The following is a 27,956-nucleotide window of genomic DNA, read 5'->3' on the forward strand; positions in this document are numbered from 1 at the left end:
TTTTGGGAAGCTAAAAAATGTTTCTTGACCTCAAGGGTGAGTTTTTGTTTGTAAATTTTTGGTTGTAAATAAAAGAAAAGAATAAAATATAAAATAAAATATAAAATAAAATATATAAAAAATATATAAAAATATATATAAAAATATAAAATAAAAATAAATTAAATAAATAAATAAATAAAGCAAAAAAATCTATGTTACTGCCGATCACTGACACTGATATTAATATATTTTTTCACTGCATCTGACATTTTTTGTGACATTTTGTTCTAAATGTCACACTGTAGAAAACAAATGTGTGAAAATCAATGTTGCTGCCAATCAATGACAAAAATATTAACATATTTGTCCAGACATTTTTGGGAAGCTGACTTTTTTTTATTATTATTTCAAGGGGTGGGTTTTTGGTTGTAAATCTGACATTGTAGAATTTTTTTTTACTGCCATTCAATAACACAAATATTAAAATATTTTTCCAGCAGTTTTTGGGAAGCTGACAAATTCAAGTGTGGGTTTCTGTTAAATCCTTTCTGCCAATCATTCACAGATATTACTATGAGCTATGAAATCTGACATTTTTTGTCATGAAAAGTGTGAGTGAATTTGAAGGAAGTCTTACAGAAAACAAACTTTTTTAGGCAAAAAAGAGGGGGGGGCACCCCCCTCTCGTTGCAATGAGGCCAATGCTGTTCTATTTTGAGATGCAGTGCAAGAAGACAGAAAAGTAAAACGATAAATAATTGATAGAAAACTGGGTGAGCTCATCCCTAGCTAACAACAGCAGGCTGGAATACCTTTTATGCTACAGTAGCACAAACTTTTACATGTATTGTCAAAATACATATGTGTACAACGATAGTATGTTATCATACATGCGGTGTGGCGTTAAAGAATTTAAGAAAAACATTATTTATATCAAGGAGTGGCTTAAAAAAGAGGTGGTTTGAAGCGAAAGGAGGATTAGCCTTGTGGGAGAGTGTGGTGTGCTCTCATGTCAGTCAAAGTGGCCGCAGTGTGCGCACCTTTAAGAGCATCGTCATGGAGCTCTACTGAATAATAAATGTCAAAAGAAGAGTTGCTAGTAACCAACCGTGAGTGTCTCCCTCCATGCTGGTCCTCTCAGGCGGCTTGAAGGTGTCTCAAAGCGAGGGGGGTTCCTCTCACCGAACCGCCCGAAGCAAAATCCGGAAGCCTTCTTTGCTAGTATCTTCTTCAAGCATCCACTTCACCGTGCTTGTAGCTTCGTTCGCCGCTTCTGTGAACTTACATTACGTACTTTTAAGATGGTGGACTTTATTTTTTATTTAAAAAATATATTTTTTTTTAAAAATGTGTGCTGTGACGTGTTGTCAAACCAGAGCTGCTTCAAATGCTCGCCGGTCGGTTGGCACTGGTAGCTTTTTTTTTTGGCATATTAACGACAAGCCCCGCCCGTTATAAGTGACGTCACTACCCAACTTTACCCTTATGGAGAAAGTTGCTTTGAAGTCACGTGCCACAATAGTGGTGAGGACGCGCGCTCAAGTCACGTGACAAGTGTTGTCAAATGAGGGAATGCTGCATGTATTTGACTGTATGATTTTTAGTAGCATAACGTTGAAATACGAAAGAAAAAATATTGTAAATAAATAAAAAAAATAAATAAAAAATAGTAAATAAATAACAAAAAATAAAAAATACTCATAATTATGAGTAAAAACAACTAAACAATAAATAAAGTTGTACTGTTTTTATAAATATATATTTTTGACATATTAATGACAAGCCCCGCCCATTATATGTGACGTCACTACCCAACTTCACCCTTATGGAGAAAGTTGCTTTGAAGTCACGTGCCACAATAGCGGTGAGGACGCGCGATCAAGTCACGTGACAAGTGTTGTCAAATGAGGGAAAGGTGCACGTATTTGAGGGTATGAATTTTAGTAGCGTAACGTTGAAATACGAAAGAAAAAAATATTGTAAATAAATTAAAAAATAGTAAATAAATAATAAAAAAATAAAAAAATACTGTAAAAAATAATTATGAGTAAAAACAACAAAACAATAAATAAAATTGTAATGTTTTTTTTAAATTATCTACAATTCACAATGATTCATTCAGAGTTTTATCAGAATCTGAAGTTCTTGCAGCACACAAAACGGAAACATCCACCATCATGAATCTGCAGGGGCCGACTAATCCAATAAATCTGACCCTGAAGGGCTCATTATTAGATGATGCTTGCGGTGATAAATACAACAACAGAAGCTCCTCTTCACAAAAGTCACAACTTTATTGCACCTTTCTATTCAACTACAGCGCCGGTAGGACCCACTTTCATTATGAAAGCTGTCCCACCCTGGTGAGAAAAGGCGGTGCAAACATATGTAGGAGCATCCATTCACCCTGGTAAATGTTCCTCCTTTGTGTCAGTTTTTTTTTTTTGGGTGGGGGGGAGAGATAGAACAGCGCATCCTGTCTGCAGTGCCACGCAAACAGACAAAAACATCCACCAATTTATCAGAGTAATAGTAGCACATTTAGTTTTTTTTAATGATATATTTATAGAACACTACTTTATTTGTATTTTTTATTTTTTTACAGCCAATTGAAGGCAACGTCTCTAAGAGAATGGAAAGAATTGCACAGGCAAATCTTTACAGCGTCGGATGGACTGTACACTTTGTTGATGCCAGATGATATCCAATAAACCAAGTTTGTACAGGATGTGACGTGGTTGGTAAGGGGGTGGGGGGGTGGGTGGGGTGTCTGGTGATGATGGCATTGATGAGGATGTGCGGCTTCCTGAGTCTCAGCCCAGTTTTGGAGGGGACCAGCAGAGAAATTGTATAGCGGTAGAAGAAGGAGAAGAAACAGGAACAAACTGAACCTTTGAAGAGTGAGTAGTGAAGTTAGGAAAGGTCATATCTAAAGCCTCTTAAACCCCCCTAATTGGTGAACTTTGACCTTTTAACAGAATGAACCAATAATTCTGAGAACTGCACTTTTTCGCGAGGGGGGGAATTTAATTTTTCCCATTGATCCACAATCCTAAACACACTTTTATGTGTTGTCCAAAGACAGGAAAAGCAGCTAGCATGAGGAAGCTAACAATGCTCACTTATTTACACTATAGAAAACGCCAAGAATTGTCCATGTACATAAGTGACCTGCATATTAACCAAGCTACGGCAACATTTGTTATTGTAAGAGTCAACAGCGAAGAACTATTTTTCTGGAGTAGTTACACAGCGCCTCATGTCACTACCAAGAGGAAATGGTAAAAAAAAAAAAACGATGCTATACGAACAGCTATCTATGCTAACTGGGAAATGAGAACGACAAATAGACAACCAAATGATCTAAAGTATTTCTTTGCACACGGTTACATGGACTGTGTCGTGGAATCAATATCATGGTGACTTACTCCATGGACAGCAGTAAGCTCCTAAAGCCTGTAGCCCGTCCTCCTTATATCCAGGATCAAAAAAACTCCTGGGTCCTCATTAGTCTAGGAGCAGTCGGTGGCGGCGATGGTGGTGGTGGCTTTCAGGAAGTCTGCCATGACTACTAGTAGGAAAACTCACACATGCTTTCTATGCTGCTGTTGACCCAAGTTCACGTTCAATGCTATGGGCTCTGTGAAAATCAATGAGCACAGGAAAGGTAATGTTTAAAATGACCAAAATACTGCTAATTCTAATACTAAAATAAAATAAAAGTATTACATGATATCATCTGTTACTGCATGGATATAAATGACGAAATCGTTGGAGGTTTTTATGTGACCCATAAGGGCATTATTAGCACCCTCATGCTAGCTGTTTCTATCTCTGGAACACAGAAGAATTGAGGATGATTCCCCTCAAAAAGCAGTTTTAAATTAGATACCTACCACAAAAAAAAGAGCAAACAAATTAAATAATGGTGGTAAAAGAAAAATTGGTCCTTAAAATTGAGCCACTTGGCACTGCAACATAAAAAAATTGCAGATAAAAAGGTATAAAAATCTGAAAATAAAAGAAATTTTAAAAAATGAGATTTGTTGTTGAGAAATAACATTCCAAGCCAAGGCCACATACATAGAATTTGATATTTGACTTTATAATTCCAAGACTTAAAGAGTAATCTAGTGGCACAGAGGTGGTTAAAAAAAAAAAAAAAAAAAAAAAAAAAAAAAAAAAAAAAAAAAGTGGCCAATTTCCCTTAAGCCTGAAAGAGGAAATAGAACCTAAAACAGTCCGGTTATTTGCTATTGGCTCATTATTCAGGAAACGTGAAAACAAGAATAAAAACAAGAATGAAAAGAGGTTTAAGTGTTGTCTCCAGTTCGCAGTCTTGCACGACCTTGATTAGGCAAACAGGACTCTTAGCGACGCGCTCCGAAAACTCTCTTTCCCGCTAGGGTCACCGACCACTTGTTGCGCCGATCCTGGATCTTCTGGAAGATGCTGGTACCGCCTCGCCACTTCTCTTTTTTCAAGCTTTTCACTTTCTTCACCTGGTTGAGTCGGAGGGAACACAGGAGGAGTTAGCACGTACATTCATTCATTCATTTTCTACCGCTTTTCCTCACGAGGGTCGCGGGGGATACTGGAGTCTATCCCAGGCGGGGTACACCCTGGACTGGTGGCCAGCCAATCACAGGGCACATATAGACAAACAACCATTCACACTCACATTAATACCTATGGACTATTTGGCGTCGCCAATTAACCTAGCATGTTTTTGGAATGTGGGAGGAAACCGGAGTACCCGGAGAAAACACACACATGCACGGGGAGAACATGCAAACTCCACACAGAGATGGCCGAGGTTGGAATTGAACTCGGGTCTCCAGCAAAAGAGTTGTGTAATGTCATAAATAATGAATTATAGAGTGTATAAGTGACATAGGGGTGCTAATTCATGTCTAGAGAGCTCTAATAATGTTAAGAAAACACATTTAGAAGGTTCATTCATTCATGAATTTTTTAGTGCTTATCCTCACGAGGGTCGCGGGGGGTGCTGGAGCCCCAAGAGGCGGGGTACACCCTGGACTGGTGGCCAGCCAATCACAGGGCACATATAGACAAACAACCATTCACACTCATATTCATACCTATGGACAATTTAGAGTCGGCAATTAAACTAGCATGTTTTTGGAATGTGGGAGGAAACCGGAGTACCCGGAGAAAACCCACGCAGATGGGTGAAATTGAACTCAGGTCTCCTAGCTGTGAGGCCTGTGTGCTAATCATGTAATGCATAATATAGACTTGCACATGTGGGCTCCTTTTTACTTGGTTCTTTACTTGGTCTCATCAATGTAACATTACTGACACCTAGTGACCAGTGCAGTATACTACATGCATTTTCTGATTGCCTTACATTTGTATTTTCATTCATTTAGTCATTTTTATGCTTGCAAATACTTAGTTTAAGCTAAATATGTCAAATTTACTAACCAGAGTACCCGGAGAAAACCCACGCATGCACGGGGAGAACATACAAACTCCACACAGAGATGGCCGAGGGTGGAATTGAACCCTTGTCTCCTAGCTGTGAGGCCTGCGTGCTAAAAACTCGACCGCCGTGCTGCCCTAGCATGTACATACTTGTTAAAAAATAATAATAATAATTAAGACAATGTGTCCAAATAACTTCTAATAGACACCTGGTACTCTCTGCAGCTGAGTAAACAAACTAGCGGCTATGTTAGGAAGAAATACCATAGTTTCCACTTTCAAAATGTGGTCTCACCTTCCCGCTGTCAAAGTCTTCATCCCACTCATCGATGACGGTGTCACATCTGGCGTGGCGCACGTCGTCAATGGCATCTCGACTGACGGCGGAGAGCTCACCATCCCAGCTGAGGACTGGAGCAAAAACAACCACTGACTAAGTAACACCAAGACGATTAGCGATGATGAGCGTCATTTTCGGTGCTCGTCGTCTCACCGCTGGCGCCGTAGGCCTTGTCTGAGGCGTTCCTGAGCAGCTCGGCCACCACGTCGCTTGTCTTTTTGCCGTCCCAGGAGGCGCAGGCGGCACGAGGCGCCGTTCGATCCGACGTGTCGGCCGCTGGCGCCTGACAGCGCTTGTAGCCGTCCTGTACCTGACTGTCCCAAACTACCACTTTTGCTGTAAACGGCACATAATTACGTCAAGTAAGATGCGTCTCAATACGATATAGACTGCATATGCTCACAATCATGGCGTACCCGTGCTTGGCTTGTGTAACTTTTCGCCGTCTGCTGGATTCCTTTTGGGGGGCGGTTCCTCAGCGTCAAGCTCACCGTTGGGCTGACTGTCACCGTTTAGCCTCTTCTGCTTCTTTATTTTCTTTTTCAGCACCATCGACTCATCGGCTACTTTTAGATCGACGACTGCCTCGGACTTGCAACCGCTACAGGTGAAGATTCAAGAAGATTGGTCGAAGCAAAAAGGAGGCTGTGGGCGACAAATGGCCCCCGGGTGCACTTTGGACACCGTACTCTGTGAGTACATTTCAGTAGTCAGCAGTAAATGGCACTCCACAACCACTAGGCGGTGGTAGAGCACATTATAAAGAGCTTGAGCAGGCCACCATCTTCTGTGGATTCCAGTGTGACGGTTAATCAATTAATTAACTATTTTGGTATTTTGATTAATTATCTTTTCATTAATTCATTTTCTACCACTTTTTTCTCATGAGGGTCGCGGGGGTGCCGGAGCCTATCCCAGCTGTCTTCAGTGCGAGAGGCGGGGTACACCCTGGACTGGTGGCCAGCCAATCACAGGGCACATATAGACAAACAACCATTCACACTCACATTCATACGTATGGCCGAGAGACGGCCGAGGGTGGAATTGAACTCGGGTCTCCAGCAAAAGAGTTGTGTTATCTCATAAATAATGAATTATAGAGTGGATAAGTGACTATAGGGGTGCTACTTCATGTCTAAAGAGCTCTAATAATGTTAAGAAAACACATTTAGAAGGTTCATTCATTCATTCATTTTTTAGTGCTTATCCTCACGAGGGTCGCGGGGGGTGCTGGAGCCTATCCCAGCTGTCTTCGGGCGAGAGGCGTAGGGTACACCCTGGACTGGTGGCCAGCCAATCACAGGGCACATATAGACAAACAACCATTCACACTCACATTCATACCTATGGACAATTTGGAGTCGCCAATTAACCTAGCATGTTTTTGGAATGTGGGAGGAAACCGGAGTACCGGGAGAAAACCCACGCATGCACGGGGAGAACATGCAAACTCCACACAGAGATGGCCGAGGGTGGAATTGAACTCGGGTCTCCAGCAAAAGAGTTGTGTAATGTCATAAATAATGAATTATAGGAGTGTATAAGTGACTATAGGGGTGCTACTTCATGTCTAGAGAGCTCTAATAATGTTAAGAAAACACATTTAGAAGGTTCAGTCATTCATTGATTTTTTTAGCGCTTATCCACACGAGGGTCGTGGGGGGTGCTGGAGCCTATCCCAGCTGTATTGGGGTGAGAGGCGGGGTACATCCTGGACTGGTGGCCAGCCAATCACAGGGCACATATAGACAAACAACCATTCACACTCACATTCATACCTATGGACAATTTGGAGTCGCTAATTAACCTAGCATGTTTTTGGAATGTGGGAGGAAACCGGAGTACCCGGAGAAAACCCGGGGAGAACATGCAAACTCCACACAGAGATGGCCGAGGGTGGAATTGAACCCGTCTCCTAGCTGTGAGGTCTGTGCGCTAACCACTAGACCGCCGTGCCGCCCTAATTATCTTTTGATTAAAAAAAAAAATTAAATATGTTCCAATCATTAACAAATAGAACCTTGCACATGTTGAACTCTGACCTACCTTTGTGATGCAACACCTGATGTCTCCTGCAAAGCCTCCGCCGTCACCTTTTTCCTTTTCCTCTTCTTCTTTTTCTTCATGGACACAGATTCCATCCCTTCATCTTTTGGATTATTCTGGCACGTCGTCTGTGATGCGGCCTTTGAATCTCGCTTCTGTTGTGGCCCCCGGGCTTCGTGATTGGTGGAGAGGCTCCACACGCCGCCCTGACACCAATCCTCTTCCTCTTCCTGTTGCTGTTGCTGTTTTGACGGCTGTAGATGAGAAGTCACACATTCTCTCTGTGAAGTCTTGGCTCCTCCTTCTTCTTCGTGCTCCCTCTTTCGCTTTTTCTTCTTTGCTTTTTTTTCGTCGGCAGGTACAGCTGCGTCGGACCGGGCCGCTGAAGTCGGGGTGGTGTCGTCCACAGCGTCGACGCCCACCTCAGAGTGGCGCCGCTTCTTTTTCTTTTTCTTCTTCTGATTGTGGGTCAGGGGGGTGTTTGATTTTGGGGGCTCAGCTCCGAGGCTGTGTAAAGACTTGGGGCTCTTTTGGGCGGGACTGTGAAACCCGTTGAGACAAAGGCTGGCGTTTTCTGTGTCTTTCTGTGGGCTGTGCTGTTTAAAGTGGGCCGAGTGGATCTTTGAGGAATGGGATGAAGCCACTCTGTGGGGGAAAAAAAGCACCCGGATCATTTTTCCGTGCACATTGAAGCTCCGGCGTGTGACGTTCAAGGACGCCTACCTGTGAGCGTGAGTGGGCGGAGCGGCGGCGAGGTGGTTAGTGTGAGTTTGATGAGTGGGGACTCCGGACAGCTGTCGTGGCGACGGGGGCGGAGCATCAATGCTGCTCGGACTCCGACTGAGAGCCTGCAGTTATCGACAAAAATAAAAACTTGGTGGTCTAAAGAAAAATAGCCATGAACGTGACGAAAAGAAAGAAAGAAATAAGGAGAGGGGAATGGCAGGAAAAGATGGCGGCGGGGGAGAAGCAAAGAGGAAGAGGGCATGGCAGAGAACAATTAGAAATGGTTAGAAAAAAGGAAGGTCAAAAAGGAAAAGAAGACAAACTGTAGACTTTGTGGTTGATTAGACTTGGTGCGTGTAGGTTACATTCACTGCATTTATGGAAATATTATTTAGTGACCAACACAGATATGGTGAACATGGATTGTTTGCCCCCCCCCCCACACGCCCTTTTGGTCTTCCATCTAGACGCACTCTGACCCATGTGGTGTAAAAAAGATATTAAAAACAATCCATTCATTCATTTTCTATCACTTTTCCTCAAGAGGGTCACGGGGGGTGCTGGAGCGTATCCCAGCTGTCTTCAGGTGAGAGGCGGGGTACACCCTGGACTGGTGGCCAGCCAATCACAGGGCACATATAGACAAACAACCATTCACACTCACATTCATACCAATTTGGAGTCGCCAATTAACCTAGCATGTTTTTGGAATGTGGGAGGAAACCGGAGTAACCGGAGAAAACCCACGCATGCACGGCGGGGAGAACATGCAAACTCCACACAGAGATGGCCGAGGGTGGAATTGAACTCGGGTCTCCAGCAAAAGAGTTGTGTAATGTCATAAATAATGAATTATAAGAGTGTATAAGTGACTATAGGGGTGCTATTTCATGTCTAGAGAGCTCTAATAATGTTAAGAAAACACATTTAGAAGGTTCATTCATTCATTTTCTATAGACAAACAACCATTCACACTCACATTCATACCTATGGACAATTTGGAGTCGCCAATTAACCTAGCATGTTTTTGGAATGTGGGAGAAACCGGAGTACCGGAGTCTCCACACAGAGATGGTGGAATTGAACCCAGGTCTCCTAGCTGTGAGGCCTGCACATTAACCACTCGCCCACCGTGCCGCCCTAAAAACAATCCAATATATTTGACTTTATATACATACATACATGCTAAGCTATCTAAATAAACAAATTAGGGTACTATGAATTTTTCTTAATGGGACTCAAAAATATGAGCTTCGGGCTGCGCTTTGGACACCCCAGGTGTATACCACCTATACCACCAACTCAAAAGCCTGCAAAAGCATGTACGTACATGTTGATCAATCCCGTTTTTCTTATCCAAAAGTAGTAAAAAAAAAATGCACATGCTGAAATAGTCAGCTCGGGCAGAACGGGAATGTGGTTCACCTTCTTGGCCGACAGCGCCAGCTTTTTGGCAGGTGGTGGCGACATAGTGCTGCTGGTGGCTTCCGATGTGATGTTGTTGAGGGCCGGGGGTTTCACTTTTACCGTCCTCTGCTCCTCCGCGCTATGAGAGCGCTCCACCATGCTCTTGGCGGGGGACGCTACGCTGCTGGAAGCTTTGCGGGGAGTGGAGGGGGCGTCTCCCGCTGGCGCACTCTTTGGACCCGCAATGTCCTGGTGGATGGAACGACGACACACTGCAGTGAGCAAACCGCTTTACATGCTTCGACTATTGGGTTGCCAGATGTTGCGAGCTTACCTTTGACTCGGTGGTGTCCGCAGAGGAGGAGTCCGACAGAGACTTAAATGAGGTAGACGCTGTGAGACCCCTGCCGTCGCCATTTTGCTTTTTGTCGGAATCCGTCCTGCCCACGCCATTGTTGGAAGGGGTCGGCGTGCTGCAGCGAGACTGCGCTTGGGTCTGAGGAGAGGGCTTCTTCACCTTCTTGAAAGGTTCCTCGATAACCGTAGGCCCGCTTGGCAGCTTTGCGCCGTTGGAGGATGACGTCCAGCTGGAGAGACGAGGCTGCTGCTGTGGTGGAGCGTTGCTCACGCCGTTTCGAGCAACCGGAAGGCCCAAACCTCCGTCCATGGACTGGATCTTGCGTAGTTGTGCTGGCTCAAGCTTCTGTCAAATACGAATAAAAAACATGCAATAATATACAATTGTATTTTAAAGAATGGGTGTCCAAAGTGCAGCTTAGAGGCCATTTGCGGGCCACAGCTGTTTTTTTATTGGCGCGCATCACATTGTAATAATGCAATTTATTAAGGCAATTAAAGAAAAACAAAAAACAACAACAAAAATGGAACAACCAGCATTTTTTTTCTCTTGAGATATATATAACTTCTTAGCATATCTACACATTTCTATGTACCTTTGTGACCTGCGGGGAAGAGAGAGGTCCATTCAAATTAACCCGCTTTATTTGTTCCGATGAAGCGCTGTTTTTCCCAGAATGCAACATCCCCTGTTTGCCAGTTTGTCCATCTGAATTCTTCTTACTTTCAGGGATCCTTTCATTAAAAAAAAAAAAAAAAACAAAGTGTAAGAGACAAACAGGTGCTAGCATACATATAGTACATGGGTGCTCACCTCAGGTAGAAAAGCACATAAGCCTGCTGGTTCAACACCACTTTAATGTTACTGGAGTGTACCATGGAGTCGTTCATTTGGTACCATTGCCCGTTGCTTGCCTACAAGAACACAAGACAGAAACTCTTGAAAAAAAGTGTCAAGATTGAGTTCAGAACAAAGACTTGAAACAAATGCACAGTTCTCCATAGCTACTTGGTGCTTCCAATTCAATTTTATTATAAAAAAAAAAAAAATTTACCAATGAAAACATATTTTGGGGCTACACGGTGGTCGAGTGGTTAGCGCGCAGACCTCACAGCTAGGAGACCAGGGTTCAATTCCACCCTCGGCCATCTCTGTGTGGAATTTACATGTTCTCCCCGTGCATGCGTGGGTTTTCTCCGGGTACTCCGGTTTCCTCCCACATTCCAAAAACATGCTAGGTTAATTAGCGACTCCAAATTGTCCATAGGTATGAATGTGAGTGTGAATGGTTGTTTGTCTATATGTGCGCTGTGATTGGCTGGCCACCAGTCCAGGGTGTACCCCGCCTCTCCTCCTCATGTAAACGTGGCTAGTGTTGCCAATATTTGTCACTGTAGTACACAGTGGATGCCACTAGAGGTCAGTCTATCCTCCTGCTTGACACAGGTAAGCCATGCAGGCTTTGTACAGCTTCCCCCATGGTGAAACATCTGATCCCGTAGCAACTATAACTAAGCTGATTAAGTCAAGAAGTAAAAGTTGTCAACATCTCACCTTGACATAGCAGTAGTAGTGGCCAGCGTGGCAGCTGTAGCCGGAGTGAACCAGAACAGCGTAGAGGCCGTACATGACAGGATCACCTGAGCTCTGAGACATGTAGGGGCGGATGTTGAGGAATTCTGGATATCCAACATCCTACAAAAACAACATAAATAGGAAAATATGAAACAGGCAAAATAACCGAAACGTCCCTTAAAACTAAAAAAAAAAAAAGAATTCACCGACCTTTGTTATTTTCCCTCCACTGAAGTTAGCAAACCGCTTCAGTGAAAGCGTCAGTACATTCGATGTTCGATGGACAGTGAAGCGCTTGGTTGCCGGCACTTTCTTTTTGCACCTTAAAAAAAAAAAATAATAACAATAGTCACTCACCTTTAACAGGAAAATATCAGATGTACACACTGGTTGCCATGTTTTGTACTCACTTGGCACACATGTAGGCATTCTCTCCGCTTAAAACGTCGGGTTTCACAAAGAGCTCCAAGGCTCGCACAATGTTTACCGCTTGCTGCGGGACGAGAGGCAAACTCATCAGTACGACTTTTACGACATTTAGACAATAATGGATGTGTATTGATGAGAGGTGTCACAAGCTCTTGTGTCAAAATAACTTTAAACCCTGCCATCCAACCTAACTTGGTGGTCCCAGCGTCAGGAAGTGACATGTGGATGTTTTTTTTTTTCCATCAAAGTTGAACAGCTGCAGACGCTCTAGTAATTCTACACTTGATTAAAGTGACTACATTTATCAGATCAAAAACACAGTTGAAAATTTAGTGGCATGTGGTCCTGATTAGGGTTGTCACAAGATCTCACAAGACTAAACCGGGACTGCGATGATGATAATAAATTCATTCATTAAGCAATAAATGAAAATGAGCTCCATAATGTCGCCTCCAAGAAGGCTGGAAAAGGCTTCACTCTAGTGCATTGGTTTCAGCACTTTGCCGTGTTTGGTCAATAGAACAACAGCATGAATGGAGTGAACCATTTTGCCACACACAAAGTGGGACAATAAACATTTCAAACCCCCCCAGCATGGTTTTGTGTGTGGGCTAAATAAAAAGTTTGTTTGTCCAGTGATATTTTTCATTGTACTCTTCTCAAAATTAATGTCTCATCTGATGGACTCCATTTTGTTTATTAATGTCTCGTTTTGTAACACCTCTAGTCATTCATTCATTCATTCATTTTCTACCGTTGCTGGAGCCTATCCCAGCTGTCTTCAGGCGAGAGGCGGGGTACACCCCGGACTGGTGGCCAGCCAATCACAGGGCACATATAGACAAACAACCATTCACACTCACATTCATACCTATGGACAATTTGGAGTCGCCAATTAACCTAGCATGTTTTTGGAATGTGGGAGGAAACCCACGCATGCATGGGGAGAACATGCAAACTCGACACATAGATGGCCGAGGGTGGAAATGAACTCAGGTCTCCTAGCTGTGAGGCATGCATGCTAACCACCGTGCAGGCCAAACTTTCTTATTTTAACTATTTCTACTATATTGGGTAAAAGAGTGAAAAGGTGATTATATAGGGGTGTTACTTTATGTGTGGAGGTCTCTAATGTTTATTCATTCATTCATTTTCTACTGCTTATCCTCACAAGGGTCACAGGGGAGTGCTGGAGCCCATCCCAGCTGTCTTCGGGCGAGAGGCGGGGTACACCCCGGACTGGTCGCCAGCCAATCACAGGGCACATATAGACAAACAACCATTCACACTCACATTTCATACCTATGGACAATTTGGAGTCGCCAATTAACCTAGCATGTTTTTGGAATGTGGGAGGAAACCGGAGTACCCGGAGAAAACCCACGCATGCACGGGGAGAACATGCAAACTCCACACAGAGATGCCCGAGGGTGGAATTGAACCACCTCTAGTCAATACTAGTCAAGAGACTACATGCATACCCGTATCTCCACAGCGATGTCCAAGTAAGGGTCGTATGTGTCCGACACACTTTTGCAAATGGAACATTTCACTGCAAAACAATAAAATTAAAACATTAAAAATGTCACTGTGCAAGCAATAACAAAATATCCTGTGTAAAATACGGGCATTCAATACCTCTCGATCGCAGATAGCCTCCAAATATTTGATGAACCAGCGTCGTGGCCTGCGTCTGCCTGTCAAGCCTACGAGGAAATAAACAGCGTTTAAATAATAATATTCTTCTTGCTTTAAGATAGTAGCAAAAAAACAGGCCTGACTTTGGGTAGCCGTTAAGACAGGCTTTCTGCATGGCGTCGATGGTGTACCGCAGGAACTCGTGAGCATCCTCCTGGCTGCCGAAGCGGAAATGTCGGGCAATTTCTGCACACACAAAAACACGGTCCACTGAGTACAAGCAAATAAAACTTCTGGTAGTAATTATTTGTCGTTAATTTGGCATCAACACCCCTTAAAAAGCAATAAATGTTAACTAAATTACGGATTAAATTATGACATTCCAGAAGACGTTGGACTCCGACTGCACAAAGAGCACAGTTAATATTTATGGTGTATGGCTACATAAACATATTGCGATATATTTCGGGTTGGGAGCAGCCTTTTCCCGGGTAATTACCACAGATGTTTATCCCGCCTGGTCCCTTATGAAACATTTACAGTCACTTAGTCAGGTTTTTAGAGACCGGTGTCCCATCACATTAGCGCTAATGTGGCTGGGAAGCCTTGAAGCTCTTACTGGACGGCACAGGGGGGCGGAGTGGGGGCGGAGGGGGGGTTGGGTGTTTGGTCGATACTTAATGTGGTCATTGCTGCATTCCCAGCAAAAGCGTCCTTTCACTGCCGGCAGAAATGAGTCACCTCTGGTGGGGCTGGGAGCTCAGCGAGGGGGCAAACGGGTGGGAAACACCGACAGGGAGCGGCGAGTTTTGCGCTAAAGCGTCCGAGTCTGCAGTCACAAGGAGATGGGGAGGGCACTAAAGGGAAAGATGGGGAGGAGGAGGCGGAGGAGGAGATGAAGACATGACTGCAGCAGCGGTCAGGTAGGGAGGGGAGGGTAAGTTTTGGAGTGGTGTCCTTTGAGAAAAACTAAACTCACGCCTCATCGCCTCTCGCCATACGCCATACTCATTCATACACAGCTTGCCGTATCGCCCTCGTCTTAATGTACCGCAGTCTGATGTCACAAACAAAATTGACCCGTCGGAACAATATGCGAGCAAAACCTTTGTCTTACTTTTCAGGTCTCTGATGAAGGACACTGGCTTGATGGCGTTGCCGGTGTTAGCAAACGTCTGGATGATGTGGTTCTGCATGACGCAGATCATGCAAAAGCCTGACGGGTGGCCTGAAAGAGTGCAAACGCAGACCAGCCATGATCACAGCTCCAATTTTTTGGACATACAAAAAAAAAAAAAAACATCAGGTCAAGAAACTTTTATGCTTTGGAAAGAATAAAATATTGAATAAGGTACAGTTCATGTGTGATTTGAACATGGATGTACAATCCCATATTTTACACCACATTCAGTGCACCATGGTTTTGCTACACTCATATGTGTATTTAAATCAGGGGTGTCCAAAGTGTGGCTCGAGAGCAAACTGCAGCCGGTCGCTGTTTTTGTATTTACAACAGTCTAAAAATGTAATTTAACTTTAATTAAAAAAAAAAAATCAACACCAGCACAAATGGAAAAATCAGCACTGATTTCAAAAGTATAAAGTACAAATATTAAGAGAAAAAGCTGTAATCTAAATTGACATAATTTGGTAGCATAAAGTCAAAACATCAAATCAAAAATACGTTTATGTCGTATTATGACAAATAAAGTTGTATTTTTCTGAAAATAAGTTAGCAAAAAAACTGTTGCATGAATAAAGTCTGAATATTAGTAAAGTAGGAGTAAAGTATTCATTCATTCATTTTCAAGGGTTGTGGGGGGGGGGTGCTGGAGCCTATCCCAGCTGTCTTCGGGCGAGAGGCGGGGTACACCCTGGACTGGTCGCCAGCCAATCACAGGGCACATATAGACAAACAACCATTCACACTCACATTCATACCTATGGACAATTTGGAGTCGCCAATTAACCTAGCATGTTTTTGGAATGTGGGAGGAAACCGGAGTACCCGGAGAAAACCCACGCATGCACCAGGAGAACATGCAAACTCCACACAGAGATGGCCGAGAGTGAAATTAACCCTGGTATCCTAGCTGTGAGGTCTATGCGCTAACCACTCGATCGCCGTGCAGCTCGGGAGTAAAAAGTCTGGACAGCGTTGATTTAAAAGGCAACTTACAGACGCGGCTGTGCTCCTTGGAGAGCAGGTAGTTGGCGAGCGGCGGCGTGTAGGTGAGACACTGCACGGTGGAGTTGAGGAAGCAGGTGTTGCCCAGGTTATGGAGGCCGGCCCCTACCCGGTACACCCGCTCCCATTTCAGGGTCAGCTTATTGGCCGGGAAGAGCATTTTCTGTGGAGCGGGGATTCCATCACCTTGGCCCCCGACCAGGTTCTCTGAAACTTGAGGCCATCAAATTCAAGACACGGTCAAATCAGTACTGCAAAAAGCGCAGATCTCTTTAAGGAGGATATGAATGCAAAGCGTCAAAGCGATCCATGTACCTTGTCTCTTTATTTGGGGGGGCTCTGCCGCTTTCTGCACAGTGGCGCCCTCGTTTTTGGGGTTGAGGATCACATACTTGTTCCTCAGACTGTCCAGCTGGTACGAGAAACCTTTGGTGGCGGGCTCAAACTCGATCTTTTGCAGGAGCACCTTCTTGGCGGAAGAGGCCAGCAGTTTGTTGAGGTCGCCGTCATCGCCGGACTCCTTTCGACCGGGTTTTAGCGCCTCCTTGAGTTTATCCACAATCGGCATTGTTGAAACATCACTGAAGGGGAAAATGAATAAGCATAAGAAACACTTCTCCACCTGCCAATACAAATATATGGGTATGTTGTTCCCATTATCTTCCACTGTTATATATATAAAAAATACATCCCGCACACCGGCCTGTAATGTTTCATATATTTGCCCAAATAAAATATATATATAAAAAATATATATATATATATATATATTTACATTTAATTTAATTTTATATTTTTTTTTTAATTTTATTTTATTTGGGCAAATATATGAAACATTACAGTGCATTTCTTACATCAATCAAAATATAACTTTCCATTATTTACATTTGATAAATACAATAAATAATATATATATATATATATATATATATATATATATATATATATATATATATATATATATATATATATATCATTAAATTAAAATATATATATATATATATTAATTTAATTTTATATATATTTAAATATATATATATATATATTTACATTTAATTTAATTTTATATATATATTTTTTTTTAATTTTATTTGGGCAAATATATGAAACATTACAGTGCATTTCTTACATCAATCAAAATATAACTTTCCATTATTTACACTTGTATTAAACCATCTGATCACAAGTCGAAAAGGAGTAGGCTGAAGCAAAAGCTTATAAATGCCTACCCCTTTTTGCATGATATAATCATGTTCATGCCACAGTCTTGTTTTCCCCTGTTATTATTATCATTGTAATATTATTATTGTTATTATCATTATCACCATTATTATTGTTATTATCACCATTATTATAATCATCATTAATATTACCATTTTCATCATTATAGTTGTAACAATTTTTGGATTTTTTTTATATTTAATTTTACAGACTTAATTGCTTCTTGTAGAGTGCTGTATCATTCCATCTGTTCATTCATTCATTTTCTACCGCTTTTTCCTCCCGAGGGTCGCGGGGGTGCTGGAGCCTATCCCAGCTGTCTTTAGGCGAGAGGCGGGGTACACCCTGGACTGGTGGCCAGCCAATCACAGGGCACATATAGACAAACAACCATTCACACTCACATTCATACCTGTGGACAATTTGGAGTCGCCAATTAACCTAGCATGTTTTTGGAATGTGGGAGGAAACCGGAGTACCCGGAGAAAACCCACACATGCACAGGGAGAACATGCAAACTCCACACAGAGATGGCCGAGGGTGGAATTAAACCCTGGTCTGCTAGCTGTGAGGTCTGCGCACTAACCACTTGACCACCGTGCCGCCCCATTCCATCTGTTGTTTTCTGAAATACGTAGTATTTGTGCTTTTATTGTCAATTTATTAGCCCACTTTTTCCCCCCCTAAGTGTAACATTTACATATAATTTTTTGGATTGCATGTGTCTAATCTTGTGCATTAAAAAACAAGAACTTGAGACTGTGTCTGAACAGGTGACCAACCCAAACATCAGTTTTTTCTTGTTAAGCCCTACCTAGAAGTTTTTTGACGTGCTTTTTAGTTTGCGTGTGTCTAGTCTTGTGCATTTGTTTGCATTGTATTTTATTGTATTGTAATGGTTGTTGTATTTTTGATGTATGTAGATAATGTTTTTAAATGAGTATTTTCACAATAGAGACGACAATAATGTGTCGCAAACTCCCTGAAGTAAAAGAAAGCAAACTCTAGGTGTCAAATTTGATTTTCTCAAATTGAATTGAAGCGACTGTCCCTTGGCATGCAGTCTAAATGAAGACAAGACTTCCAGAGCCAGCAGCCACATGAACGCCAAAACAATAACAACATAATAACAAAAATGCCTACAACACCGACTCACTGCCTGGAAACAAAAGCACAGCATTATTCAGATGCTGTACAACACTCAGTCGGAAAAAACAAAAGGGCATATTGCAGCTCAAAAGACATCACAGAGGACAGTTGCGTCATGAAGGGGGAGCGGGACGAAGGAGGCTGACTATATGCACAAGGACACGCTGACCTTCACATGCTGCCGTTACAAATACTGAGGATGACGGGCAGATCGGCCTGCAAGGTTGCTACGCTGGCATGGACAAAGAGAGTTGCACCGCCGTTGTTACGCAATTTAACAAGTCATTCTTTCATCGGAGGATGTAAGGACATCAAATATGAATGTTCTCCGAGGCTATGAAAGCCTGTACTCATGAATAAATGCACTGGAGCAAATCATGAGAGGCCATCCTGCCTACTCCTTTACGTTTAATTCTGTATTACGTCACAAAATGCACAGAATCTGTGCAAAATATCTTACAAAATATCTTGTGGTACATAAATTTGGACCGCCACAAATCACTGAGAATAAGAAGATGTAGCAGGAGCTTTTTCTTTGTCTTATTGAACACTTTCGGAGACTGTGAGATGTGTGGCATCCCATCTAAAAGCATTCACAGGCAGCTCCGTCTTGCTTGTGATATACGTGACAGAAGCGACATAGTTCATTGCTCATTTGCTGATATAGTTCATCTTCAAACAGCTAAAATAATGCATAAGGCTAAAAAATAACCAATTACCTAAAAATGTCATCCAATACTTCTCTACAAGAGAGGAGAAATATGAAAATATGATCTCAGGGAAGAACTAAATCTGAAACACTTATATGCTAGGACTATGTTAAAAAGCCATAGCATTTCAGTATGTGGAATCAAACTATGGGATGGATTGAGTAAGGACCTCAAACAATGCACAACGATGAGCCAATTCAAGAAACAATACAAGCAGTTGATGTTTGCTAAATACAAGGATGAAGAGTCTTGAACCAGTCATGATGTGCTATATATATCACTATATTGATACTTACTATGGTACACATTATGTCATTGGATGGTCATATCACCTCATACTTCGGTCCATTATAAAAAAAAAACAAACTGTATTATGGAAAGCAGGAAGTGAACAAATGCAACAGTTACTGATTGTAAAAGTAAACTGTATTATGGAAAGCAGGAAGTGAACAAATGAAACAGTTACTGATTGTAAAAGTAAACTCTATTATGGAAAGCAGGAAGTGAACAAATGTAACAGTTACTGATTGTAAAAGTACCAGATGGAGGGGTAGGATTTAATAAGCTTTGCTTCTTCCTACTCCTTTTGGACATGTGGAACTGTGAACTGATTATGGGATGCACTCAATTGTAATCTGATGCATGTTCATATGAAATAAAACCATTACCATTACCACTTTTTAAATGGATCAGAGCCAATTAGGCAAATTAGAAGTATCCATTAAGACAGAACCCGCAACTTTGGCACAGAATCTAGACATTGAAATGACACTGTTGTGTAAATGAGATTTACACAGTACATGCTTGTTCCATAGCAAAGGATTAGTAAGAAATTTCAGTGAAATAAAATTAATTTGCACGGGCAGAGCTCCCTTCTGACACAATAGGCAGCCATTCAAAGTGGAAATACTGTAAAGAAAAGCAAAACAATTAGCTAGTAATAAAAATGTAATTGCAAAACATGGCTTTAAAAGTTGTATCTAAATGTCACAAACTGTGGAAAACATCAACAACTTGTCCGTGTGTATTGAGGCTTCATTAAAGCTTAAATGCATGCATACTGCATGTTAAGAATTAAGCATATATGGGCAATACTGGTCAATGACGTCATCAATCACGTCACTCCATTCAAGCGCTGAGAAATGACCGACAGGGGGCGCACGTCATAATAGCAAGCATTCCAGCTGTCACCACCACCGACATTATTTCCTAGTTATTACGCCGTTATGCACCTATTTAGTAATATAGTTTCTATAATTGAATTATATATTGGTTGCGTAGTTCCCTCTTAAACACCGCGGACGTGCCAAGTGGACTTTGCCCGCCAACTGAACACAACATCTTGGGCCACTTGGGACGGCTAACATGCTAGGTTGCTAGCTCTGAATCCTCAACAAATGTCGACATTACTTGTCGTTAGAACGGCGTCGCTATAAACTCTACAAATCGTATAAGCTCTGCTAATTGATATTCATGTTAAAGTTTATTAGTTTATGGTGAACTTAAGACATCGACAGCAGTCGCGAATTAGCCTGCAAGCTAACTTAACGTGGCGAAAGGCTTCCAAGTACCCCCTTCAATGCTGCAATGTGGTTAGCGCCCCAGAGTCTCGTCGGCTAGCAATGTCCGCGGTGTCTTTGTGAGAAATAATCTTTGACGTCATTACCGAAAATAGAGCAAACAAGTACACTTCAAATGAATACAACATCCTCACCTTGGTATCCCTCAAAAGCCTTGACGATAGAGCCGACCGCTCCTCAGTTTTTCGTCTCGGTCTGGTATTTTTCGCCCATGCTGCATTATGAGAGGGCGGTCACGGGGAATGATTGGCATCTATTACAAACCAATCGGAGAATATGCCCCGCCTTAGTAGAAACGTTCAGCAAATCAGCGACAAGGAAGTCACTGCGCTGTCAGAAAGGGCTACACGTGACGTGCGGGCAGTGCTGTTTACCATTTGTAATGATTAACTGTAGACTCTAGAGGGCGCCCCCACAAGATAACTCAATAGGATCCACTGTACTGTACTGTACTGTACTGTACTGAAAATTCCACGTATGTATTGCTTTCTGCAGTCACATTTTATGCTTTGGCTTCAAGCTGGACTCCTAACAGTGAAATAACACTGAGCATAATGTTTTTCCGTCCTTTAAAAGGTTTAAATGTCCTGTTTTAATTGTGATTAGTACGAAAGTAAGCAACACACACAGCACAAATACTGTACGAGTATTTATTAAACCTTTTAAATTGTACATTTGGACTTGCATGCCATTATAATTGTCATAAAACACAAAATAGTTCATATTTAAATCTGACTAGGCATTGTACAACAAATTTGATGCCTTCCTTTGAATGAAAATTTCTTAAATGGCAAAAAAAAAAAGTGACTGACCTCACAATAAAAACAGTAATATGTGCATAAAATACAGAGGATTCACCCCCCCTACACCCACACCCTGCCAAGACATTAATAGTACAGCAATAAAAAATGCAGTGAAGCTTAATACTGACATGTGAGGATTCCATTTATTTCTGCTGAAGCAGTAGTTTGTACAGAAGTGCTTCAGAGTTGGAAAGTGCTGAACTCATGATTGTCAATTTTAAAAAAAAAGACTCAACATAGAAAAACTTGCCTTCTTAAAAATAGAGGATTTATTTGTAATTTTGACATCATGGTGGAGCCTTAAGGGTCTTCAATGTCCAAGAAACCCTTTTTGGGTGAGGCGGCCCCCCTGTACCAAGCGCAAGAGCCATCACTCCTCTTGATACAAGCAAAATGTCTTGCCTGCTCTCCGTTGACCGTCTTCTCCGTCAGCCAGTCCGTCCACAAGCACTCAGCTGGGTCGCTGATCCCGCACGGGACGGAGCTGCAGTGCGTGATCTGAGGATCAAGCAAAGATGGCGGATTTAACAAACAAAATGTTAAGACTTTGACATGTTGTATTGGTGACCCATTAGGTATGCTTACCTGGCAATCGCAGCCCATTTCATAGCGCTGGACCAGGCTCTTCTTTTGGGTGGTGCTCATGCCCTCCCAGGGCGCAATGAAGTTGCATAAGGTGACGTGCACCGACCCGTCAGACTCAAGTTTGCCTGCAATGGTGAAAGTAAATAAATAACTTATTTTTCTTCCATATTGGGTAATATGAGTGTAAATATCTTCTTCTTAATTTATTTCAGACATGCATACTATGTTACATTATTGTTTCTCACATATACACTTACAATATCTATTTATATATACATACACACACATAACACCTCATTACTACACATGTCGGAAAAGGAGCAGGAAGAAGCAAAGCTTATTAAATCCTACCCCTTCTCCACGCCATAGCAGTTACCAATTCAATAAGTGATTTTTTCCACACATATCATCACAGAATCTTACATAAGACAAAACAACAAAAGAAGAGCGGGAACATCGGATACCCCCAAGCAAAACCCCAGGACATTGCCGAAGCACATCACCAACCCCGCCAGCCAAATCCCCCCCCCCCCCCCCCCCGAGTGCACCCAAAATAAATATGACTATAAATATGACTATAGGGGTGTTATTTCCATGTCTATAGGACTCTAATAAGGTTTAAAAAAAACATCTAGAATGTTGTAGTCACGTTTTTTTGATGCTCCAACTACAAAAACATTCCATTTATAAATAAATCCTACTTTGTGGAAATTCCCTTTTCATGGTCTGGAACCAATTAATAATGATAAAGTGATGATTACTGTACTGGAAAAAGTCAGACACCCTAAAAAAATGTTTAAAAAAAAAATCAACATAAGCATTTAAAGTCGTAAAAAAAACCTTCCTCGTTAAAAGATGCTGTTAAAATGTAACTATTATTCATACCATATCCCTGGTGGCGTAATGGTACACGCTTCTGCTTTTCATGCCATTGACTCACTGTGGCATCGTCTGACAGCGTCAGGAAATGTAACCACTTGCATTTAAAAATTGATTTTATGCATTTTGAAAACGGTAGTACCGCTTATGACTGGGGTCTCAAACTCAATTTACCTGGGGGCCACCGGAGCTAGGTTCTGGGTGAACCTGGGCCGCATCAGGTTTTCAAAAAAAAAAACCAAAACGCATTTATTAAAAACTGGAAAAAAAATATCTTCAATGCTTTTGCTTCTGCTATACCCTGCACTTTTTCAGTACTTTGGTTCCGGTTTTCCACACCAAAATATCTGATAAAACATTCCACTGTTCTCAAATATCTTAATTTTTATTTTTCTATACACAAAATAAGATTAAAACAATAAATAAACAAATTAACTAACCCTAACCACATACAGTTGGTAGAGAAATTATTTTTTTCAGATTCAAATGTACAGTATTAACAGTTATTTAACCTTTAACATGAACATTAATGAAACTTAATTTAATTAATTTTACCCAATTAGCAAGTTAGCATCGTACTCGTCGTAACTTTAACAACATGTTTGATGAGATGCTTTATCTTGACGTGTATTTTCCGTTTTATTCCAAATCATTTCCTGCATTTATTTGTACCCAGCGTCATAAGCCTTTTAGCTTCATTGCTAATCCAAAGCAAAACAGGGTGGGGTAACAGTGTACGGTAACAGTATGGGCAGGGCAAAATCATGTTAATTATGTCCGGTGTGCACACAGCTTTAAGCTGTCATTTCAACATTAAACTTTGGTATCAAGATGGGGGCCTCAAACTAGCGTCTCATGGGCTGCATTTGGCCCGCAGGCCGCAAGTTTGAGACCCCTGGCTTATGAGTTTGACACACTGATTATTTCTATTTCCAATATCTTCCTATAAGAAAAAAAATCTTTTTTTATACCTGTGATAAGGTATTCTACGCCATTGGCCAGAGTGACTCCACATAATGAAGAGGAGGGTGGCGTGTAGATGGCATCAATCTCCCTGTCAGGTCCTTTGAACATCTGGAAAGTCAAACAAACAAAAATAAAAACGTGCAAGCATCCTTACAGACATAAGTGAATACTATAAAGCCCTTTTATTATAACCTTGGTCTGTTTGATGTCATACACGATGGGTTTGTCGAATCCATCCACATCCTTCCCTGCAATCACCTTTGCCTTGATGACTAGAAAGACAGAAAAAGAAACATATGAATGCTATTTTAATGCGCAATACAAAAAAAAAGAGCAACCCGGTGTGGGGATCATGGCCTGCATCGGCGGCACGACATGACTGTTTCATCAGCTGTGCTCTGAGGGAGGAATGCGTGTGTGCCGCCAGGCTCCGAAAACACAGAAGAAGCCAGTCAGCAATCTTTGAAAACTAGAATTAAACCATAATAATCCCCTCTAAGACCCACAAAAGGAGTCTATGCCAGCTGGATAAATGTAGGGGCGGGGGCGGGAAGCAGTCTTTACTTTCCAGTGTCCTGATTTAGAAATGTTTGGATGTTTGGGGGGGGGTAGTTCAAGTGGAAAAACATGACTAAGGCCATAAAGATGTGCCTTTTAAGAGTGTTGACAGAAAAATAGGCATTTAAACTGCTTAAATAAACTATCATGCAGGTGACTGAGCTGCATTCAGGGACAATAAACCAATGCAAGCATGCATTGTATTCCATTTATCACAATTAGGCAAACCATATTGCAGAATTGTGCACGTGTCAATGTAGCGTTCTTTAGTAACATTTATTAAAGGTAAAACAGGATCTAACTATATAAAAAGCCACAATATACAATATAATGTAAGTTACATACAGCTAACCAAAGAAACCGCAGGATATTTTAATACAATAAAGTTATCGGAAACGGGAAATCACCACGTGACACCAGGTAGACCGGAAATGGCATCAAGCACATTAAACAGCTATCATTCGTAACACCTTTGTTTTCATAAATGAGCATTTTGTTATATTGAAACTATGTTCGAGGTCAAAAACAAAATTACACATCTAATAATTTAATAACAGTAAACAGGAAGTTAACCGGAAATGACGTTAAAATATCATATAGCATTTTGGCTCTATTGTACATCGGCACGCTATGACCGGAAATCACGTCCCCATAAGTAAACTGCCCCATTGAGCATTATTAGTGACATCAAAGTGATTTAATACATTTCCATCTGTTTTATTAAATAGCTCTAGTTAGAACAGTAGCTTTGTATCGATTTATTATTATTTTAATAAATTAATTTTATTAACGAGATAGGAAGTGAAGCGAAAATGACGCCAGGTCGTTGTCAATAGCAACAAAACGTCCACATAAGAGTTATAATTGACGCTAAATACATATTGATGTTTCATTTATATAATAAAACATTATACAGTCAGTATCTTTCTTACCGAAGTATGGTAGCCACTGTGGTGCTAAATAAATGGACAAGAACTTCACCGGAATTTACATTAGCAAACGTAAACCGCCTTCATGACTATCAATAGCAACACCTTGCTAGCTATAAATAAATACATAGTTAGCCGTAATAAATGCTAAAAGACCTTTAAAAGTTGTTGTGCCAGACATTTTGGCACGAAGTCTACCTAAAATTGGCGGAAAAAAGGTACGTAATGTCATTCGCACTTTTACCACGTTTAACACCGTTCTCTCTTGCCAATATGGCTGCTTCCAAAAAGTTGCACGGACATTACGTATTCCGCCTGCTAAAATTAGTTATAGCGATAACATGCAGGAGCACGTCGGGACATGCAAACAATAGCCAAATACCAGTCATGTTCAACTTACCAACGTCTGCTTGGCAAAAGGCCTTCTGTGGATGAGCAGGGGCACAGCTGCAGGCTTGAGCGCCTTCTTCCAGCCGCCACAGGCACAGCACCACCAGGGGCAGCACGAAAGTCTTCACCGTCCAACTCATAATGAATGGAATTAAGCTAACGAGAGAGGAAACTACTGCTGAAGTCAGAGTAGAATTGTACTTTCTGCAGAGGAGCAGCAGCATTTTATTGGTGCAGGCTCCTCCCACACTCTTACGTCACTTCGCACAATTGGATGACTGTACTGTATTCACCTTCACACACACACACACACACACACAAACCACCCACACACGTGCCTGTCGGTGACTTGTTTGATACAAAAAAAATGTCTAGAAATTAGGAAAATTACAAGATTTTGTCTAACCATTTTGGCATTTTGTCTGTATGGCCTAACACATGCAGGTCATAAATATAATTATAAAAGCAAACAGAATCTAACAACAAATCATCCTATTTGTATGGAAGCTCATTTTCATAAATACTAAAATAAAATTATAATATATATTATATATTATTATATTAATAATATATAAAATATATAATAAATAGGCTCCAGCACCCCCCGCGACCCTCGTGAGGAAAAGCGGTAGAAAATGAATGAATGAATGAATATATAATAAATAAAAAATACTTAAAATTATTATATTATAATTAGGTGATAAAGTCATAATTGAGCTAAGTAGAAATCAGATAAAAAGTTGTTTTTTAAAAAGTAGAATTAGTAAAAACGACTTTCATTGACATAATTGCCTAAAAATGACTCATAATAAAAAGTGAATTATGAGATAAAAACTCAAAATTACAATAAGTCATAATCATGAATAGTCAGTTATCAGATAAGCAGAATTATGGCATAAAAAATAAAAATGAGAGAACTCAAAATTGAGGAAAAGAGCTCAAAGATCTTGCAACTGACTTTTTCTTATAATTATGACTATCCATTAGGATATTTTCAGTGAAATTTTCCATTCATTTCTAATCATTTTAAGGCATAATTTATATGCCAATTTTGTGCTGTTTCCATGGCAACTTATAGGGGTCAGGGGAAGTTGCCCGACCGGTTTAAAAAAAAAAAAAAGCATGCAATTGCTCCACAGCAATTACATAACCACAAAGATTCTGGTTTATTAGAAATAAAAGTTCTGGCTTGCCAACACAAAAATTATTTTTTTGGTTGTGCAATAACTGCCGATTTGGTTAAGGGTTCTTCTGGCTGCCACTTTGACTCAATATATGCATCTCCTTCCTCGTGGCCATAGCCTCTGACCCACCTCATGTATACATCCAACACTAAACAGGCTTTGCTACACATTATAAAGCCTTTAGCTCTGCCAACCATATTGTATATACCGCATTTCCAAATCAACAATGACGTGCCTGAGTGGTCTATTGACTATACAATATGTACGCATCTAAAAAAAAGGAGCAGAAGCCTATCAATGCAATGTTTGAAAACAAAACGTCTGAAAATGCATGTTTTCACTAGTTTGAGGTATTTGCATGTCATCTTCACAGTAGCTAAAGTTAGCTTAGCCAGCTCATGTTGGCCTTGCGTGTATGTGTTATGGGTGTTGACACCCAACATTACAGTAAAATTCCCAAAACATTGGTAGGCTGTTTATACCAGAGAATGAAGTAACGTCATGCTAAAAATCCGTCAACGATCGCATGCCAGTTTATGACATCAATGCAATAAAAGTTGTAGTAAACAGTTTCAAAGTTCATAAGTTGAAGCTCCCCTCCAAACAAAATAGCATCAAACTACATGATTGACTTAACAGCTTGTCGCTTGAACCCAAGCAATGTGATGTAGTGAGGCGGTTGCCAATAGCAATTAGGGTACGTAAAAAGAGTCAGATTAAGCAATGTGTTACGTGAACACGGACATGACACACTGCATGCAATCATACCCTGAGAGGGTTACCGCACGCTCAGTCATGAAAACACCAGTCGTGAGGGAGGAGACCAGTGTGACATCACCCCCCACCCCAAATTCCATTATGCTAA

The 27,956-nt window shown here is 41.3% G+C and overlaps 3 protein-coding genes across 4 annotated transcripts in view; all 3 read right to left on the reverse strand.

The window, feature by feature from the left end:
* Positions 1 to 1,380, reverse strand: part of LOC131103149 (cytohesin-1) — a 40,563-nt gene extending 39,183 nt beyond the window's left edge. The window contains exon 1 of the mRNA XM_058049165.1: positions 1,091 to 1,380. Within this exon, the coding sequence (XP_057905148.1) occupies positions 1,091 to 1,109 (19 nt within the window). The 5' untranslated portion in view covers positions 1,110 to 1,380. The remainder of the gene's footprint in view (positions 1 to 1,090) is intronic.
* Positions 1,381 to 2,128: 748 nt separating this feature from the next.
* On the reverse strand, positions 2,129 to 21,048 carry usp36 (ubiquitin specific peptidase 36). 2 transcript variants are annotated; one of them, XM_058049857.1, is made up of 21 exons: positions 20,932 to 21,048; positions 16,453 to 16,718; positions 16,129 to 16,350; positions 15,067 to 15,177; positions 14,093 to 14,195; positions 13,950 to 14,017; positions 13,793 to 13,863; positions 12,293 to 12,375; positions 12,093 to 12,204; positions 11,862 to 12,002; positions 11,121 to 11,221; positions 10,903 to 11,041; positions 10,284 to 10,652; positions 9,968 to 10,198; positions 8,540 to 8,664; positions 7,817 to 8,461; positions 6,187 to 6,371; positions 5,924 to 6,106; positions 5,726 to 5,841; positions 4,331 to 4,484; positions 2,131 to 3,622 (listed from the first exon to the last, which is right to left on the reverse strand). In XM_058049857.1, exons 2-20 carry the CDS (start codon positions 16,703 to 16,705, stop codon positions 4,353 to 4,355), a joined length of 3,390 nt encoding a protein of 1,129 aa, XP_057905840.1. In that variant the 5' UTR covers positions 16,706 to 16,718; positions 20,932 to 21,048; the 3' UTR covers positions 2,131 to 3,622; positions 4,331 to 4,352. The 2 variants fall into 2 exon arrangements, with proteins under 2 accessions (XP_057905839.1, XP_057905840.1); XM_058049856.1 differs by having other exon boundaries at positions 2,129 to 4,484.
* Positions 21,049 to 21,445: 397 nt separating this feature from the next.
* LOC131103160 (metalloproteinase inhibitor 2-like) lies at positions 21,446 to 26,121 on the reverse strand. The gene is made up of 5 exons (XM_058049188.1): positions 25,918 to 26,121; positions 24,223 to 24,302; positions 24,036 to 24,138; positions 22,186 to 22,310; positions 21,446 to 22,098 (listed from the first exon to the last, which is right to left on the reverse strand). Exons 1-5 carry the CDS (start codon positions 26,045 to 26,047, stop codon positions 21,901 to 21,903), a joined length of 636 nt encoding a protein of 211 aa, XP_057905171.1. The 5' UTR covers positions 26,048 to 26,121; the 3' UTR covers positions 21,446 to 21,900.
* Positions 26,122 to 27,956: the final 1,835 nt, after the last annotated feature.

This window comes from Doryrhamphus excisus, chromosome 15, assembly GCF_030265055.1.
Source record: "Doryrhamphus excisus isolate RoL2022-K1 chromosome 15, RoL_Dexc_1.0, whole genome shotgun sequence".
Lineage (NCBI taxonomy): Eukaryota > Metazoa > Chordata > Actinopteri > Syngnathiformes > Syngnathidae > Doryrhamphus > Doryrhamphus excisus.